Source organism: Halictus rubicundus, chromosome 2 (genome assembly GCF_050948215.1).
Source record: "Halictus rubicundus isolate RS-2024b chromosome 2, iyHalRubi1_principal, whole genome shotgun sequence".
NCBI lineage: Eukaryota > Metazoa > Arthropoda > Insecta > Hymenoptera > Halictidae > Halictus > Halictus rubicundus.
The window spans coordinates 7,739,027-7,758,854 of NC_135150.1; the positions used below are offsets into that span (position 1 = coordinate 7,739,027).

General features: G+C 35.7%; 1 protein-coding gene across 1 annotated transcript; it reads right to left on the minus strand.

The window, feature by feature from the left end:
- Positions 1-4,013: 4,013 nt before the first annotated feature.
- On the minus strand, positions 4,014-17,013 carry LOC143363925 (membrane metallo-endopeptidase-like 1). Its single transcript, XM_076804456.1, has 18 exons — positions 16,859-17,013; positions 16,080-16,243; positions 14,295-14,456; positions 13,962-14,045; positions 12,139-12,350; positions 10,718-10,912; positions 10,528-10,641; positions 9,597-9,738; positions 9,296-9,413; positions 8,781-8,871; positions 8,518-8,694; positions 8,338-8,438; positions 7,836-7,894; positions 7,706-7,757; positions 7,504-7,571; positions 7,053-7,198; positions 6,395-6,556; positions 4,014-4,293 (listed from the first exon to the last, which is right to left on the minus strand). The coding sequence occupies exons 1-18, from the start codon at positions 16,876-16,878 to the stop codon at positions 4,114-4,116; spliced, it is 2,247 nt and encodes a 748-aa protein (XP_076660571.1). The 5' UTR covers positions 16,879-17,013; the 3' UTR covers positions 4,014-4,113.
- Positions 17,014-19,828: the final 2,815 nt, after the last annotated feature.

Sequence of the window (19,828 nt, forward strand, 5' to 3'; positions counted from 1 at the left end):
CCCCCATGACATTGAATAAAGCGCTATTAAAATAGTTCTGTGCAAATTATTTCAGCCCCGAATTATCAACTTTGACCTTAGATTCTATATTAGTTTGGTCTGCAATTGTAATTCCTGTTAAAGAGTAAATAAGGCACATATATATTTTTAGTGCATAATTCAATTTTTGTGAATATAAGAAGTAAATGCTATTGATTGAAATATTACTACCTTTAAAGCAGGCATCCTGACAATTTTTAATGATGTTCATATGTATCAATTATTTCCACACTTTAGGTACCGGAAGCCCGTTGATAGCGTGCAATCAATCAATACTAACTTGTAAGACCCCCCCCCCCCCCCCCGATGTAACAGAAGAATTGCGCCGAGGCAGCATGGCCGACGGTTCGAGGGGAACCGCGGTGTCTGGAACCTTCTAGACCCCTAGTAACGCGTTATTGATAAAGTTAGCAACGAGTCCGTATAAATACCGGTAGATTACCGCGGAGCGAGCACTTTTGCTGCACCTGTGGGAGAGGACGAGGTAAGACCACGGCCGCCCACAGGATGGGAGAATATGAAGCAATGCTATCGGACGCTCAGCAGCCCAGCAGAGAACAGGGGTTGCACCTGGACGCCTCTCTGGATACATGGGAGAGGACGGCCATGAAGGCCGGCCGCCGAACGGACATGAGAACACCGGTGAGAAACTGCGTCGTCGTCGTATCCCCAGAGGGAGAGTACGATTGAAATAAACCGGACGCCCGATGGTGGTATCCGCGTATTATATATCTTTTCGTAAAATATTCTTTGCTAGCTTTCTTTCTCTCTCTTGAAAGAATCTATTTTATATAACGAAACATATCTCCTATCATTTGTGTAGGATCTTGGGAAAAATGAGGGCACCGCCGCACAGTGGGCAATTTGGACAAAATCGGATTCAAAATCAAGGAACTTTCGATAGGAATGAGGTAGAGCGATGAAATCTTTTTTAAATGAAAGCTGCAACTTTGTAGAATATGGGAAAAATAGAGAGATTGTGGTACGAACGTTTTTTAACCTCGAGAAAATTCGTTAAACGCGCACACATTCAAGAAAATTTTGGTTTTTCCAATACCACGCGCGGAAAAAAATTTTTTTAACATGCTATACATCATTTCCCATAGATTTTTTCACGCTGATTTCAAATCTGGTCTCAAAATTTGTCTACGACCTCAGGATTTTGCAAAAAATAGATGTTTGTGACAAAAACTAATGAAGTCATTTTTTCGTTGAAATGATTGGATAGTAATAATCTCCCTATTTTTCCCATATTCTACAAAGTTTCAGCTTTAATTTAAAAAAAAATTCATCGCTCTACCTCATTCCTATCGAAAGTTCCTTGATTTTGAATCCGATTTTGTCCAAATTGCCCACTGTGCGGCGTACGTAGGCCACTCGGGCCCCAACAATACCCACTTGGCTGAAAATACATGCTGCTCCGAGATACCAATAAACGCGCTTTTTGGGGAATTTCCCGAACATCGGCCTAAGGTAGGGATTTCTTCCACCACCAAAGAGGGAGGTTCCAGAAGATCCTCTCCCTTAGGCTGATCAACAAATCAGGAGAGTTTTACTCCCATCATGGGCCCATGCCCAGAATTCTCACCACCCACACGAGGTGACGAACGAACTGACCCCGGAGCAGCAAAGCAGAATCAATCCGACTGGCAAACAGTAAACCTAAAAACTCCGACGAAACGTAGACGCGCTGTGCAAAGGCCTCGCTTGTTAAATACGAAATCGCGCTAAGTTCACACCGCTCCAATTCCCTATTCCGCGAAACAAAAACTCATTCAATATTAGTTCGGCGGATGAGATTCGACGAGTTGTAAATATTGTAAATAAATAGTCTGTTGCGCAAAGAAACGACTGCAACGTTCAATTACAACCACGAAATTATCCATATATATTGCGAGCAAAAGTAATATTAATATTTTTTTAATTGATAAAATAAGAAGTATACTAATTAATCTTACCATTTTGTTGTTGAAGAAGTAGGTGGCTTTTGTTTTCTTTATTTTTTTAATAATTCTTTAGCCTCTGGACTGAATTGTTTGATTTTCTTCTTGTAAGATCTTATTCTCGTTGCCGAAATATGTGGGTCCGATGTTAATAACAATTTGTGCAGTGTATCTTCATTTTTAGCGATTCTAGAAATTTTGCGAGTATTTTTGGTCCTAATTTTTTTTAAATCTTTGTGTCTTGTTTCTTCAGCTTCTTCGGATAATTGGCCAATCGGAAGTAATGCATGCTGTATTATCTCCTTTCCATGAATTAATAATTTATGAATGGAGGCTGGCATATAATACCACCCGTAGTGGTCAATAAAATATTTTGCTGTGCTTTGTGCGTATTGTCCAAATTTATCTGTGTCTATTTCATAAGGCAAGGTAATTGTTTGAAGTATAACGTGAAATTTTTTTATTAATAATAAATATAAGCATTTCGGATGTTTAGAGTTCGGATTTCAGTGCTAAGAGTTCTTGGGTTATCTCGCGCTTCACAACGACCAACGCGCGGCGACCGCGCGGTCGCCACGACATTGTCAGCTTTAAACAACTATAACTTCTAAAGTAGGACGAGGTGGGAAAAGATTTTTGTACGGTTATTTAAAGGAAATTGTACCGAACATATTCCTGTTTGTTAGAGCCTGGGATCTTTTGAGATAAAAAAGATCTCCTCTGACAAACATATAAAATTTTTTTAATCTGTCATGTATCATTCAGCATTATTTTTTAAATATATTATTATTACTTATTACTAAAAAAAATATATGGTTTCTGATTACAAAGGAATGGTCTATATCATGCAAAGAAAATTAAGAGAAAATATGGGACGAGACGATGAGGACATCGCAAAGAACTTAAGCAATTTTTCCTGGTGAAATATGCTACTTTCAAAACGTTCAAGTTTAAATGATCATAGAAGCTAAAATATGTACTCAATTTCATTAATTTCTTCATTTTCGAGGTCTGTGGACATTTACAAAGCAATACAAATTGATTAGTTTTCAATTTCGAAAAGTCGACTTTTTGGTCAAATGTCACTAAATTCTACGATCCGGACCACTGTGTGGCAGTCTCCTTCCCTGGCCTGAGAGCTACTGAACGCGAAAGATGCTTGCAGGAACTTAAAAAAGAAGTCGCGCAAAGTAGAGTTGAGTAGAGCTTCAATTGTTGCTCTAATAATTTTCCTGGCTACACAACTCATGAACGGTAACACGAAAACAGTGAAAAAATCCACCTGAAAACTATTTGTCAATATTAATATTTACAAGAACTGAATATTCCATGTACTTAATTTTTACTACGGGTGTGTAATATGATTTGGAGTTTGTATGTATTTGGTCAGATTTGATCGCGTTTTCGTGGATCTAGTTCCAACATTTATCGTTTGTCAGCGTAGAGGACATAAGAAAACGAGTTGTTTGTGTGAGACATGAAACCTCATATTGGTCTACTCCTACATCTCGTGTGTGATGACCGGTTGCCATATAGCAGGTACATTTACCTGATTTTGTAACTGCTAAGAACTCGAAAACAAAATTGTTAGAGCAAAACTATCATTCTTTTCTGTTTTTAACATTGCATTTATTAAAAATATATTTATCCATTTTGAGCCATCATTTCAAAAGCATCGTACGAACTACTCAGCTTCTGCTAATTCATGAAAATTGCCAGTTGTTCAATTGGATGAAATAAGAAAATCGAAGAACGTATACAAAGTACCCTTAAAAATATATTTGAAGAAATTAATGAAAAAGCTGCCTAAATGGATCCAAATATTTTGTAAAATTATCAGAAACGTTCGTTGTCGGAAGGTTAAATAAAAGTGATTTTAAATAAAAGTTCTAACAGATAATCCCAAAAAAAAATAATTTGATTCCGTTACTAGGAGTGATGTGTTGGTTCACGATCGAAATTCCGGTCTTTTAAAAAATTCTTAACTAGGACTCACAGGTTCTTCAGAATTGTTATACAATTGCAAATAGATAATGTGTTAACGCTATTTACATTTTATTTCCGAATATTAATCTATTTACATCAATAGAAAATACGTACAAAATGTTACAAAGTAACATACTCTTCGTGATTAATTCCATAAATTACATTTATGTCGTGGATTCATGGGACTATTCTGTGGACATTGAAAAGCCTCGGAGAAAGCAGCCATGTTCGAAAGCGTTCCAATAATGCGATATTTTGGGGGACTATGTTCGTCGCTATTAACTACGTCTGCTTCATATTCTGGCCTCACGTACGAACACCAGGCCTATGGAATTGAATTTGGATAATTAATTACGGTACATTTACATACAATACGTTACTGAACTGTAGTCTATAAATAAATTAACAGTTTCTTTGAAGCTTCAAGGTTTCGGACACGTAAATTCTAAAATTAAACGAAATGTTATTTTACGTCTGATAAATAGATAGCGGATTCTATGAATTTATGACAAAAATAGTACCACTTAGTAGGACATATTATATTCAGCTTGTTAAAATTATTAATCAAAGAATGAAATGTTTATTTGGCTCCTGCATCTTAGAATTGATGCAAAGAATTTTTATTTTGCATCAATTCCATTTTTAAATGGTAAACCGTAAGCATTAAAAATATTCGAAAGGTTTAAAATGCACTTGCAAGTGTTTCTCTATTATTAATTTTATAATTAATCTATAGTTATTAGTAACAAAGTCCTTAATTAAAGCTTATCGATTAATCTATAAAAATCCTGCTGTTGTAGAAGTAATGTTATTAAAACAACATTGATATTTTATATTCTTAGAAGTAAATTGTTTTAACAAACAAACATTTACAAACATTTGAAGTATTTTCTACTGTAGAAAATAATGTCTCACATTTTGTGCATTTACTCCATCTCATAAATAATCAATGAATCTTTGAATCTTGAAAGATTTTAATTTAAAATAATATTGCAGCTGATTAATTGTGAGGACCATGAATTCGTTTGTAATATTATTTATGGTTATTTTCTATTTTTAATATACAGGGTGTCCCACATAAATGGTAACACCTAAATATCTTTCGTATTTACAGTCCTATCAGAAAACTTCAGAGGACAAAGTGACACTATTGCAGGGGGCAATATAATGGTGAAGAAAAAATTTTTTATGTCGTGTTTTTTAATGAAATTTCAAGGTCACCGATGTTTTTTTTTAATGGAATGGTATTTTTCTACGATAGCATGATAGACAATAAAAAACTGAATTTAGTGGATACCACCTTTTTGACCTTGAAATGACCTTGAGCAAGAATAATCATGCTGAAGCGGATGAAATGTGGAAGTTTAAAACTTACGTGTTTCAGCAAAGATTGCGCGTTGTTTACGTCGGGTTGACCTTTACATATCATAATAAATGTTCGAAATAGTTTTCATAGTAAACAGCGTATGTTTATGTTAGTGTATGTATCATTGAGATCGTTAACAGAAGGTTAATCGGTTAGAATAAGTACGTTGTTCCTTCTGCATTATTCGAGTTCAAAACGTGAAAGTGATAACAATGCGTTATACTGTACAGGAACGAATCGATATGGTTTTCATTTATGGCGAAAGCCACCAATCTTTGAGGCTAGCAGTATGTTTGTATCGTGAAAAATTTGTGAATCGTATTTGTCCTTCGTTACACGCATGTTCCGTCGTGGTTGTCCAGCGCATTATTCTAAAGTTGCTAGAACGGTGCCAAATACGAAATATCCTGGACGCTGGATTGGGCGACGAGGACCAATTCCATGGCCAGCCCGTTCTCCGGATCTGACACCATTGGACTTTTATCTATGGGGCAAGATAAAATGTATTGTGTACAAAGATAAACCCACAACGCCAGAGGGTATGCGGCAAAGGATTACTGCAGCATGTGCTTCATTTCTCAGGAAATCGACAATGCCTACAGATCATTTATTAAAAGATTGTAGCATTGCATAAATGAGGATGGTCAACATTTCGAACATTTATTATGATATGTAAAGATCAACCCGACGTAAACAACGCGCAATCTTTGCTGAAACACGTAAGTTTTAAACTTCCACATTTCATCCGCTTCAACATGATTATTCTTGCTCAAGGTCATTTCAAGGTCAAAAAGGTGGTATCTACTAAATTCAGTTTTTTATTGTCTATCATGCTATCGTAAAAAAATATACTATTCCATTAAAAAAAAAACATCGGTGACCTTGAAATTTCATTAAAAAACACGACATAAAAAATTTTTTTCTTCACCATTATATTGCCCCCTGCAATAGTGTCACTTTGTCCTCTGAAGTTTTCTGATAGGACTGTAAATACGAAAGATATTTAGGTGTTCCCATTTATGTGAGACACCCTGTATATATAAGATTGAGTGCAACTTACGTTTGCGAATTCTAAAAAGAATAATTGGTCCTCGGTAAAATTTTCTAATCCGGGCAGCTTCATCTGAAGTTTTTGTTGTGCTATCTTCTTGTAGGCTGAGAAAGCTACTTGAGCGCCAACAGAGTCTGCCAAATTTTCATCTTGTGTAAGTTTGCCATCCAGCTGTATATGATAAAGTTTTGTTAATGCTTCCTTTTTGCGGAGCATCGTCCATATTTCCGAACTCCAAAATTATTAAGCAATGGCAATTATTCAATATTATATTAATCTGGTTTTTCTGTTTCAATTAACGCTAAAGCACCAAAACTACCATCTATGATTTTTTTCTTTTACAATTACGGTAATCATAAAGGTGCTATTGTAAAATATTATTACGCAATTATAAATAAATATTAATTCATGTACTAAGACACACCCCTGTAGTTTTTCTAGAATTGTAAATGTTTTTGCATTTACAATTTATGTAGGTGCAAATTTTTGTAAAACAATGAAACAAAATTTACTATTCTCACAGAACATAAACAGGATTTCCCCGAGGAAAAGAAAATTTGACTTATTTCCACTTTACTGAAGTTTGCTTACAATTTAGAGAATGAAGGTTTAGAAATGTTTGTTCAAGTAATTTTTTGAAGCCTGAATATAAAATCAGAAATCCTACCTGAACAAAGTCTCCCTGTTCGTCTATGATATCCAGAGTGTAATTACCAAATTGATGTACAAAACAAGTCGTACGGTCCTCATACTTGTCCATTACATTCTGAGAGATCCACCCAGACTTATAACCATTCGCATCGAATTTGATCCCTGAATGAAATAAATAATTCAAACGATACCAAACTTATTTATTAAAATATTATTATTATTATTATTATTATTATTATGTTATTGTGTTTAGGTTTGCAGCCATTACAGTCTTATGTGTACATAGGGAATAATTACCTTAATTTAAAGACTTATGTATAATCTAATCTAACTATAAGTATAAAATATACAAAATATAATATGCATAAAATAAACTAAACATAAAGATATAATAAAATATTGGCAATGAATATTTATGAACATAAATATTCTCTCAGAAAGTTCAACAATTTGTAATAAAATCATACCTTCGTTATCGAAGCTGTGAGACAGCTCATGGCCGATTACAAAACCAGTGGCTGCATAATTGATGGCGCTGATAAAATACACATCTTTAATGGCTCGCACACTTACACATGTGTATGCAATAAGTCTCTAAAGAGATTTTTTACATAAAAGAGGAAACAAAAACTACGAGCAAATATCTAATGGTAGAGTAATAAAACTTACTCCGGTAAAAGTGGCGTGAAATAAGGCTCTTGTAGTTCAGCTGCTGGTATAACTAAAAAAAAATTATTTTTGATTTTTGCATTCTGATGAATGTATCAGAACCTTTTCCATTTTACGAAATAGTACTCACTAATGGCGTTAATTGTTTCAGTATAAAATGCGTTGACCGTAATAGGATAATCCAACCAACTGAAATATACACATGTACCGGGTGATTCAGTTAATTGTGCCACCTAAATTACATGTAAACTATTTGATATATGAAAAAATGGTTGAAACAAAAGTTGTATGGTGTCAAGAGTAGCGTACAATGTAATAATTAGTTTTTTCTATTTTGCTTTTTTATCGAGATATAAATTTTCTATTTTGCTTTAAATCGAGAGTTTTTTATGTGAATGGTAAATTTTAATTTTGCGATCGAGAAGAGAATCGAATCCTGAATAAAAAAAACTGTAGGGTATATGCATATGCATATTATGTATATTATTCTGTATAAATGATTTTTAATGCAAGCGATGCTCAAACTGTTCTCCATAATTTAGATGGCACACTTAACTGAATCAGCCTGTATATCATCGATGCAAAAATTGTTTCAGGATCAATTAATGCTTACAAGCACTTTTAAAACTCACTCGGTTCTGTTGACGACTCCCCTGAATTCTTGCAAGCCTCTAATTAATTCGTGTGCGGCGCAATTTAATAGATTTTGAAAGTAGTCTGCACCGATTTTCAACTGTGGAAAATTCAAAGAAGTATATTGAGAACTTATTATATTTTTATCATAATATTTTTGTTGAACAAAGACTCGATACCCCTTCGTAAAATTTAACAACAGCTCGATCGTCCTTGTACCAATCTGGATATCCAATTTGCGTAACGATCAAGTGTAGTTTCCGCGCTAGTCCCGTTTTCACTGTATCTGATAGCCAATGAGACCGCATTATACGACCGCTCAACTCTTCTTTTATTCTTCGAACCATTTCCTTTGCCTTGGAAAAAAGTAACGAAATTCAAAGTATCAGCATTGTGAACCACTGTGTATACTGTTCCGTTGATTGTCGTATTTAAACCACACCTTGTCGATTACGTCGTCCGAAACGTACTCTTTGACAAACATATATGACACTGCGTCTTTCATTTTCATGTTGAGCACACAGACTTCCCATCTAAAAGTATATACGGAATTATTCTATTGTATTCGATCAATAAGGAACATTAAAATATTTATTCTATAAAAATATAGAAAAATATCGAAAAAATGTTTGTATCACAATATTTCCCACTCTGTACCATACAAGTTTCGAATAATATAATTTCTTCATATTATGACAAATAACGAAAATATTCAAGGTGATCAAAGTTATTGGACCACCCTGTATAAGCTCGGACAGAATTTGTAAGTGCGAAAGATAACTGTTTAATTCTTACTTCGTTCTAATGAATGAAGTTATCTTAACAGTTTCCCGGAAAAGTATCTGCATAATTTCAACGCTTATAAAATAAAAAACGGCTAGAATTTTTGATAGTTCTAGAGTTTTGAAAACCAAATTACGAGTTACGTATTCCGCGCCATTTTCGCGTGCGGTATACCTCGGCATGTAGTTAGAAATGTTATACGACGAATAGGACATGTTGAAAACGATGTTCCTCATCTCTTGCGTGGTGAACGACAGAAATTTGTTGACCATGTTCCACTGGACGTAATTGACTAGAAAAGGTAAGCATAATGAGGACAGAAGATCGTGGTTCACTGTCAATGAGCATCCGAGGGAAATATCAAATCGTGATGGTCGCGTCACGTAACAACTTTAGCTCCGTCGGGAAAACAGCGACTGCCAATGGTGAACGTAAATTACCATTAACCGTAAAATCTGTATAATCACGGCATTACCAATCACACGTTGCGAAGTATTTCCAAGTAGCCTCGCCAGCTTGTGAAGGAATACCGGGTTGTACACTACAATCGGTTCGGACGCGTCTATGCTAATGTTAGCCCACTTGAACACGTGTTGCATCACTTCCAAGAAATTGATCTGCAAGTATTTACACAGGCCAAAATACAATTTACCTTCGTTCCGGGATTCACTGAATTATTCGCTAATGATCGGCGAAACACGAAAATTCGGCGGAAAAGGACACAACGGCCGATGTTTTAATGTTTCCTTTACGCGATACCGCCTATGCTGATTCATCGCCGATGAATAATGAAGCCGTTCGAAGCATAGTATGTTTATAGACTGCGGATTTTATGTATTTATGGCAGAACTGTGTAGATCAAACAGGAAACGGAAAAGACATTTAAGGAATTCAAAAATACTTCGTTCAACGCGTGTCGTACCATTTTCAAGTCGCTAAACTCGTTAAGAAGATAAATATATAGCCACATAGTTTCTGCATTTTGCAATTAATGCAGACAATTTTTATTTTGCATAAAAACGCACTGGCTGGTTACGTATATGTTTGTGCAAGGATTTGTACATGTTTGAACTTCAAGCATTACAAATTCTTTTTGCAAGTTCCATATAGTAAATTAGAATCAAGTAATCGAATATGCTAACGGATTTTATGCATTAATAGCAAAAATGAATTGATCAAATGGAAAACAGTAAAATCATTTAAAGAGTTTTTTGAATATACTGTTGCATAATTTCCAGCTTTTTACAATTACTGAGAAAAGAAATAACTGTCTACGTGGCTTCTACAGCTTGAAAATAATGCAGGCAATTTTTATTTTGCATAAAAATGGGCAGTCTACTGATATGAAATGACGTCGAACATGTTTCGATAATAACTATTTTTAATAAGTTTAATAGTTTAATTACTTTCGCCGTAGGAGCTTTCACGCCAGAGCTATTGTACCAATTTTGCAATTCTGCGAGGGTCATTCGGTCGTAGTTTTCAGTGGAAGCGTGTGACTCTTTGTCCGCTTCGATAATCTATAAAATGCACATTTTCCGATTGAATGGCTTTTGTCGAAAGAATATGCTGCGAACGATGAGAAAAAATGATTACATTCAGAAGATCGATCTCAAAGGCCACCATTTTTGCCACGTCATTGATTAGTTGATGTTGATGCACATGGTAACCTTTGTTCTGCGCAAAAGTTTCAATTATACGGTAGATGCCTAATGCGTATGTGTCATTGTCATTGAATACTTTGTTCAAGTCTCTCTTCGTTGATAGAGGATACTCTGTCTCCTGATCTATCTGCAACAGCAAGAAATAACGAACCAAAATATTTGATTCGAGTTATATTGCGACATAAAACAAAGGTTTTTGTCTTCAATAAAATTATTAAGACCCTGTACAGGGCCGCCGAGATAAATCCAGAATATTTCGGGAAGTCCTACAAATAAGATGTAGGTGAAGCAAACACAGTATTCTCTCCATTACTGTCGTATCTATTGGCGCCGAGCGACAGTTCTAGAAGAGGTACTATATTCTTTACAGTGTGCCGAACGTAGACTAGAGTAGCGATTGAAAAAGAAAGAGTGATTGAGGTTTGGGCGTTCCAGCTCCAAAGTGCTTGTTCCAGCTGAGCCTTTTAAATGCAAAAATCATAACTTCCAATTTTTTTTTTATGAAGCTTTTACCATCATAGTCGTCTTGTTTTTCTGATTAAAATGACACCAAACACGAAATAATTACGATCACAATTATTTGTGTAACAAGCAATTAAAATTTTGAATTTGACATTTACGGTAGAGGTACACAAATTCTTAAGTTCGCTTGTTACACAAGTAATTATGATCGTAACTACGTCGTGTTTGGTGTCATTTTAATTAGAAAGACAAGACGAATATGATAATACAAGTTTCATTGATGAAGACCCAAAAATAAGGAATTTTGAATTTAAAAGGCTGAGCTAGCACGAGTCCTTTGATGTTCGCCGAACGCCCGAACATCAGTCCCTCTTTCTCTTTCAATCACTATTCTTCTCTAAGTTCGATACACTACAAAGAATGCAGCACCTCTAATAGAACTGTCGCTCGGCAGATTTAACGATACGACAATTACGAAGAGACTACTGTACACACTCAAGAAGATCGTGGCAGCTAGCGGAGGCTACATCGACTAATTCCATTCTATTGTAATACCATTCACTAGACTGGCAAAAGAATATATTGAGTTTTTCCTGGAATTTGAACCGTGTTTCTTTATATTAGGTTGTCCCGAAAGTTTGTTTCGTGTTCCATTAATGTATTCATTGGAAATTAAGACTAGATTTCTAAAACGGCAAATTGAATGAGTAAATAAGAAAAAATAAAACAATAATGAACAGGTGATCTGAATCCAAAGAAACTTTTGGGACAACCTAACAGAATGACTTTTCCGGATTTACCTCGACGACCCTGTAGTTGCAGATTTATAGCTGGATCAAAATATTAATAGGAACATTTCAATTTATGGTTCTAATGGTTCTAATGGTTTACCGTAAGCACGTATTGATGCGTATTCTTCTGATCGACTTCATATTCGATGTTGTAGAAAGCGCTATTGCCGATCAATGTCATGTAATGTTTGTCAATCCTTTGCCAAGGAAACTTGTGAGAGTCCCAAGCTTTGAGTGGCATTGCCATTGGCCATCCACCGGTAGAATCAAGGATGTCTTGAATTGGTCTAATACCCCTTCTCTCGATAGCCTCTGATGTCACATCATAAAACAATTCCCAGTAAACAATTTGCTCTTGATTTGCTTTGAATTTGCCACCAAAAGTCTACAAATTCCGACCCATCTATTTCCGCATTATGCGGTATTTGAGTGTAAAGTTTACAGGCGGAATTCCATGGCAAATGGAAAGCACATTGGTACAAAACCTTGGCCTCGTTATGTATAGAGGGCAGGTCGTACGCACTAAGAGTCAATATCGGGCAAAATCGGAGGAAATTTTGCTGTAGGAGGGAAAACACACTATAATTTTAAGATCTGTAAATAAATCAATCAGAAAAAATAAGTAGAACTTGAAATTATTTAATTTCGAATTCCGTTTTCCCTTCTACAGAAAGATTTTCTCCGACTTTGCCCAATATTTACTCTTAGTGCAACCGATCTATCCTCTATAAGGAAGTCAAGGTTTGGTCTGGATTTGCTCTCCATTTGGAATGGAATATTGCATGCAAACTTTGCACTCAAATACCGAGCCATTTATTTCCGCATTAGGCTCGGAATTTGTCGACAAATTTTGGTAGCAAATCATTTGCAAATAGGGACCAAATCCTGCTTCAAGCAGGCTTTTGATATCAAAATGACCGGCTTTTGCTCGCAAAGTACGATCACAAACATTGATCAAGATTTACTCGAAGCAAGTTTGACTGACTGAGTAGTTACGTAAAAATTGAACTCAATTATAATGGTCCGTTGTGTTCAGTCAGCTTGTGGTAGAAACAAAAAGTAAATACAGTAAATTCTCGATATATGTCGCCGAGGCCTGGATGATAAATGTCGCGAAATTATCCCCACTACCGCGGGCCCCTCACGGGCTAGTAAGTAAAGTAAATAGCATAGAAATTATATCATATTTGGTATCATTTTCATTAGAAAAGTGCCACGGATGTGTTGGTGAAAGTCCCATAAAAAAAAACAGTGAAAAATAAAGAAGTTTTGTTATTGGATTAGTAGTGGTCTCCTGATCTCACACCGATGTACCTCACCCGTGTTATGTTTACACTCCTAAGCGACCGAGGCCACTCGAGCTTCGCTGTCCTTTTCTACGTTCAGCACTGCATCACAGAATAGTAGGATCTCGTCAATAGCATTTGTCGCTGGGACTTTGACATATAAAATATAAGACAAATATGTTTTCACTCCTCGGCGGCGAACATCACTGTTCTTTTCTACGTTCGGCGCGGATCAAAGAACCCTGGAGGATAAACGACATCAAGACCCCTGTTGTTGACATATATCGAAAATTCACTGTAATGACTATTTTTAAGAAACTTTCATTGACCCTGTAATGGTACCGTGGGGTCTCTCATGACCCCAGTAAAATTTAGCATTGCAAGAGAATTGTAAATATGAAACTTTATTAACTTCTTTCGAACATTCGGGTTTTGTAATCTTAAACAATACGCCTAAAAGTATTTTTGTAAAATGTTAACTGAATTTTTAGGAAGATCCAAGTATGGTACTTCTTAGTCTGAGGAAACAGTATAATACCACTTTAGGATTAATTAAAAACTTCGAATAGAAATAGAAATACTGTATGATTCTGCTAGTCTATGTTTTATAGATATATTTTTACGATCAGTGCCTTACCAACGTTCATGCAGGAACGATAAAGTTTCCTCGCCATCTTAACCGGACTGATATCAGTAGGTTTATCTGATTCCTCGAGGACGTCTTGAAAGAAAAGATATAGAAATAATGAAGTGTACGCAACGTAAACAATCTGAAGATTTGAAATGTCCACTATGGAATTTTCTAGAGGCTCGTTTGAGGGAAACGTCAACTTGTTCCCTTTTGATTGAACGGAAAGCATATGAAATCAAAGAAAAACGGCAAATACAATGAAAGGAGGATGTTAAATTAAAAAAATGAAAAGCACTGAAACAAAAGTTCTATAAACTGATATGAAGATCCTGTTCTTGCCTTTAAGACGTTTGTAGGTCATTTCCATGATGACCTGGTCCTCGGACCATTCCACTTCGTTATCCGGTATATGATTGTGTTTGTCCCATGAACCACAAGTATACTGATAAAAATTCTCGCAAGGATCTGCCGACGCGTCCATGCTCTGGAGAATCTTCTTAGCTGTTATTAAAATGAAAAGAATTGAGTAATAGAACCGAATAAATTGTTTGAGAAACAACTTGAAATAAAATCAAACAATCTAAAGTGAAAGCGATCATTTTTTACATCAAGCCTTTAATAATGACTTTTGACTTGTCAAGAACAAATAAATATTTTATTAAAGAAACATGGAACAACAAAAAGCGGTAATTTCAAAAGAAATTTAAAAATCTTGATTTCATTACTCACACTGGGTAGTCAAATTGTTAGACCCGCGTGCAAAATTTAATAAATTTACATTAAAATAATCATTTTTTAAACTGTAGTTTACAAAACACCGAATTCTTATTATTTTTTATGGACTATTAATGTTTGAAAAATGCGAATTTGGCAACATTCTAGACGGCATATCTGTCACATGGACAACAAATATATTTTTCATGCTAATAATTTGATCACCCAGTGTACGAGCTGGTGTACTTACTACCTTTCATTTAAATAGTATGTGATTGTCTAGACAGGACAATTGCTATAAGATTGCATTTTATTTTTACACATTCCGTAAAGACGATACATTCAATTAGCTAGAATATTAAATGAATTTTTCACATTTTTCGATAATAATGATGATCAGAAAATTGCGTTATCTACTCGAATCATACTGCAATTACGTTGTGATGTATAGCATACCGTACCGTCTAGACATAGTATTAATGATCGTCAACAACATTAACACTAAAACTACCGAGTATTGCTAATAAGATTTCTGAAACGTTTCATAAAAATACAAAGATTTCGAAAATTGTGATTTTAGTAAAAGCATCTATAAAGATGAATGCTATAATACTAGAAGACTGTAAACTCTCAATAATCGTAAAGTACACATTTTTTCTCCTCTTGATTGTAAAATTTAACTGTTCTGGTAGTTGCATAAATAGTATTGTTTCAATGACTAACAGACTTCATTAACAAAATTCATTGATCAACGAGTTCTTTTCCACCAGACATTTTCTGTATTGGTACATAGGTATGGTAATGACCGTCAACTTTACGAGCTGAGATATCGCAATTAACAAGAATTTTCCATTTCCCGCGTACTCGATTCGCGCAGCACGTGTGAGTCAGTGTCCCGTAAAAAAAGAGACCGCATATCGGGTGTTTCCTTTTCACGTGATCGATAACGTACAATGCATACAGTGGATCGAGAAAAGTATTTGAACACTAAATTTCTGATTTGAGTAAAGTCGTCGATATTTAAACTGTGATAACTTCATTAAAAAAAAAGATAGTCGAACAATTGGTCTACTTTTGTAAACTATAATAAAACGGTGAAAAAAATCGTACAACAATTTTTAAGAGGTCGTTGCAAAGAGGAGACTTACATCTTTAAATCTGTGGTGGATTCAGCCACGGAACAAATTTTCCGACGGTTTTACAACGGTATCAATCCATAGCATTTTTGAGAAAGTAGGTCTTTCAAAAAAATGTGTCCAAAATGTTCGTACTAATGTTTTTGACAATTTCAATTTTTTGGATCCACTGTATCTCCACGGAACGTGAACAGTCGGTTACATAACGCGGCACGCGTGCACGAGAAAATCGCAACTTATATAAATGTTACGTTACGACATCAACAAAACGCACCGATCTGATTGCAATACGCCGTCTCGCAAACTCTTTGCTCTCGATTCTCATGGTAGTCGTGGTCCAGCAGTGCTTCCGTGTCGTTCGCTGTGTCCTCCAGTATCCTCCAGATCCTGGCGACCGGTAGACCGGTCGGTAACGATGTTGCGACTGTTAGATGACATCTGTAGAGGAAAACCCAGTAGATTCATGAGTGATTTGTTCTGCAATTCGAACAAACGTTGCGAACAGTGGCGGAGTTCAGAAAAATAAGTCCCGAATCGTCGTACCTCCGTATTTCTTACTTCAATTGTACAACACACTATTTGAACACTAGGTTTACGGAACACTAAAAATAACTATTTTACATTACTTTATAAAGATAACAATAATGTGTCCATCCAAATTTTTAGCCATTTCTTTAATAATGCATGCCCACAGAAATAAATTTGTTAAATAACTCCTCATGGATGCACTTTTATAATTTTCATAATAGCAAATTAAAAATATTAAAATCCGTCATTTTAATGATAATTTGGTAATCACACCGTGGCCGTATATAACGTCCCAGATTTCCGTGGAGATATTTTAATGAACATTGCAAAAATCATATTCTTCGTTTTGTGTTTGTTCGTACGAACGAACGATCGGAAAGAATTGAGAAATAATTGATTGCATGTGCTGCACCACTTGCACTTGAACTTGAAAAAAAAACGTCACCGATAATGCCAAGGTAAACGTGTCCAACCGTCACTGTTTGTCGAACAATAATTCATTGTTTGCCGCGTGCAATCACTTACATTAGCCACAGGAGCAGCATGCTTGCCGGTGGAGTGTGATCCTGGACTGATGTTACCTGATCGGGCAATGAGCTATCCAAAAGCCGCGAACGCAGCCGTCTTTTTCCAGCAGGCGTGTTCCGTAGGCGTTCTTTTTGAATTCGTTGCCGCCAATCGCCACGCAAGGTTAATTTGCGAACAATGTTTTATGAAATGAACCAGCCGGGAGTGGGACACACAGAGAATGATTGATTTCTTGAACGCCACACTCTTGACATCCGGATTCCGCGTAGAACGAGCCAATTTGTTGTTCGCAGGATCTGATTTTTAGCTTGTCATCTTTCGTGTACATAAACGGTAATTACTAAACAGCAGATTCTATGTATTCGTGATCAAAATTAATACATCATATACAAAATTGAAAAGACATTAGGAGGATTTAAGCATATTATTATAGTATTTTCGACTTTTTAAAGGCGTTAAAATTGTTAAAGGATATTGTTATATTATTTTCAACGTTTTACAGTCGTTAAAATTGTTAAAATATATTGTTATATGTATTATCTTCGACTTTTTAAGGTCGTTAAAATCGTTATAGGATATTGTTATATTATTTAAAAGAGAAGATATAATTTTATTTAACTTCAATTTCTTACAATAGACTTAAACGACTTTCATTTTACGTAAAAATCTAGCAGTCTAGTAATTTCCTATCGGTAATGATAATTTCGTAGATTTGTAAAATCACTTAATGGTCATATTTATTGATTACGCGACAAGAAAGAAGCAAATAATGTAATTGCTCAACGATGCGATCCTTTATGTAATTGGATATTGAAACCAGCACAAAACACGTAGCTGTTTTTTTTTCTCGGAATCGTTTACTTATCATCTCGAAGTGGAATATGTGTAAATTCTGTAAGAAGAATACGCGCGGGCAAAGTAAATGACGAACTTTCTCCCTTACCTCAACCTGAATTACTTCATTATGAATTCAACCAATGGAAAAAGAGGAATACCTTATGTTACTATGATGATTTAAACTATTTAAATTGTTATACTATTGAAATAAATGATGTATATGGTAAATTCTTTATTTAAACAAAACAAATTACATTTACGTTTATATAACGTTTAAGCATAATTTTTATTTGCTGTTTAATAAGTAATCGATTTTTAGTAATAAGATTCTAAATGCATAAATTATCGGTGAATCCGGGTGTGGCATCAAGACAATATAGCATGCAAACGGTTGGAGACGACTATAGCATCATCAATGTAATATCGTATAAACCACAAATGAAATATTTTCATGGACCAATTTTCTGTAGCATCGATTACCCATTGCCACTTCTATTCACCTGCAACATTACCAACAGTGTATTCAGCAACACTCATTACAGTGAGAGTTGAAGTTTAAACGAGTTGAAAATATGCGGTTCCCCTTTGTTTGTTTCCTGAACGACAATCATTTGAGAACATTACGTTGGAGTGTAAATTCAATTTGTTAGTACAAATAAATGAATCTTATCTACGGCATAAATTCTAGTTCTAGTTCTATTGTATAATCTTTTTCCGCAGATATTTAGGTATACCGTCTGTAGGTATGGGGAATCTGAACTAAATCTCTCAACGCGTTCTATCGTGGTAGGAAAGTTTTTTATTAAAGTTCTGAGTTTACAGAGATGTGTTTTCCCAGCCTAGACTATGACTCGACTCTGGTCTGTGCTAAGTCTTAACGCTCGCCTTCAAGCTTACGAAGCTTTTTAGCGGTTCCCCAAATCGTCCTGATTGGCCGGGCCTGAATTAGCCTTTTTAGCCAATCAGGTACTTCTTCGGGGACTCCTTTCGCCCTTGACGCGCTTTCTATAAACGCGGGGGCGACCCCGTAAATTTGGTAATGCAGCGGGATTTCTGACGGGCCCGCGGTGCATGACGTGGCCGGCTGTCGCCTACCTGCTTAGCTTCCGGGTCCCTTCGGAAAACTCGAGGTTTATGGTACCCGCACGAGCTGTTGAGGCGAATGGTAAAAAATCTAATGGCCAATACATGCCATAACAAAAACTGCTAAGACGAGTAACGATTTTCACAAAAACAGCTGTGGGACAACGGGTTCCATAAACTCGCTCAACCATTTGCACGCGAAATGTTGATAACACTGTCCAACACCAAAAAAATTTTGCAATACCTGTTGGGTGATTCTTATAGACTTTGTCATCCTAAAACCGAATCTGAAAGTAGAATTGTGCTCCATCACGCAACGTTTTCGAAAAATTTTGGTTTTTGTAAAAATGCCCGATTTTGATACGAAACGACGTGTTACGCAAAAACTAAATACGCGAGAAAGTTCAAATTTGAGTCAAGAGATAGAGGGGACTCTCCTCTACATATTCATATAGTCAATTATATTTTTATGTACTTCCTAATAGTTGTAAATGGTTGTTAAAGTTTGAAAATGTGCCGACGCGGGTACTTTGTACGCTCTATTTTTGTATTTACGTGAAAAATCCTGTATCTAGCAGAAATTTACTATACAGGAATGCATTCTACAGACATTTCTGGTAAAGAAACCATTCACGAAAAGTATTTGGTTCCCTTAATGTACGAGAAGGATCAGAAAATGTTAATTGACAGCGTGTGCGCGACGCGTTCGCGCCAGACGGCCATTGCAGCCTTTTCGCGACTCGCCAGGGCCGTCGCTATGCGTAGTCGACGTTGATACCACTCAAGTATGTCTTTGCTTACTATGCTTAATTAAGTACATTTTTTTTTGTCTTTTTGGGTGCCAATCATTACAAAAGATTATAAAAATACGAGTTATATTCACATTTCATTGTGGAAATGCTTAATAAAGAAAATTGACCGCAGCAATGCGGTGACTGGAAAATTTTATTTTCAGTAATTGTTGTCTTATCTTTATAATTGTAATAACAATGGACATTCAAGATTCTTCCGATTAAAATAAGTCCGAACTTCAAAGACCCAGCGACT

What these genes read in the sequence shown, in the direction of transcription:
- LOC143363925 (XM_076804456.1), bottom strand. Translation starts at nt 16,878, where the DNA reads ATGCTGCTCCTGTGGCTAAT. An exon ending in CGCATCAATACGTGCTTACG is followed by an intron (nt 10,913 to 12,138) that starts GTAAACCATTAG and finishes TTGCTGTTGCAG; the next exon opens with ATAGATCAGGAGACAGAGTA. An exon ending in TTGTTAAATTTTACGAAGGG is followed by an intron (nt 8,439 to 8,517) that starts GTATCGAGTCTT and finishes AATTTTCCACAG; the next exon opens with TTGAAAATCGGTGCAGACTA.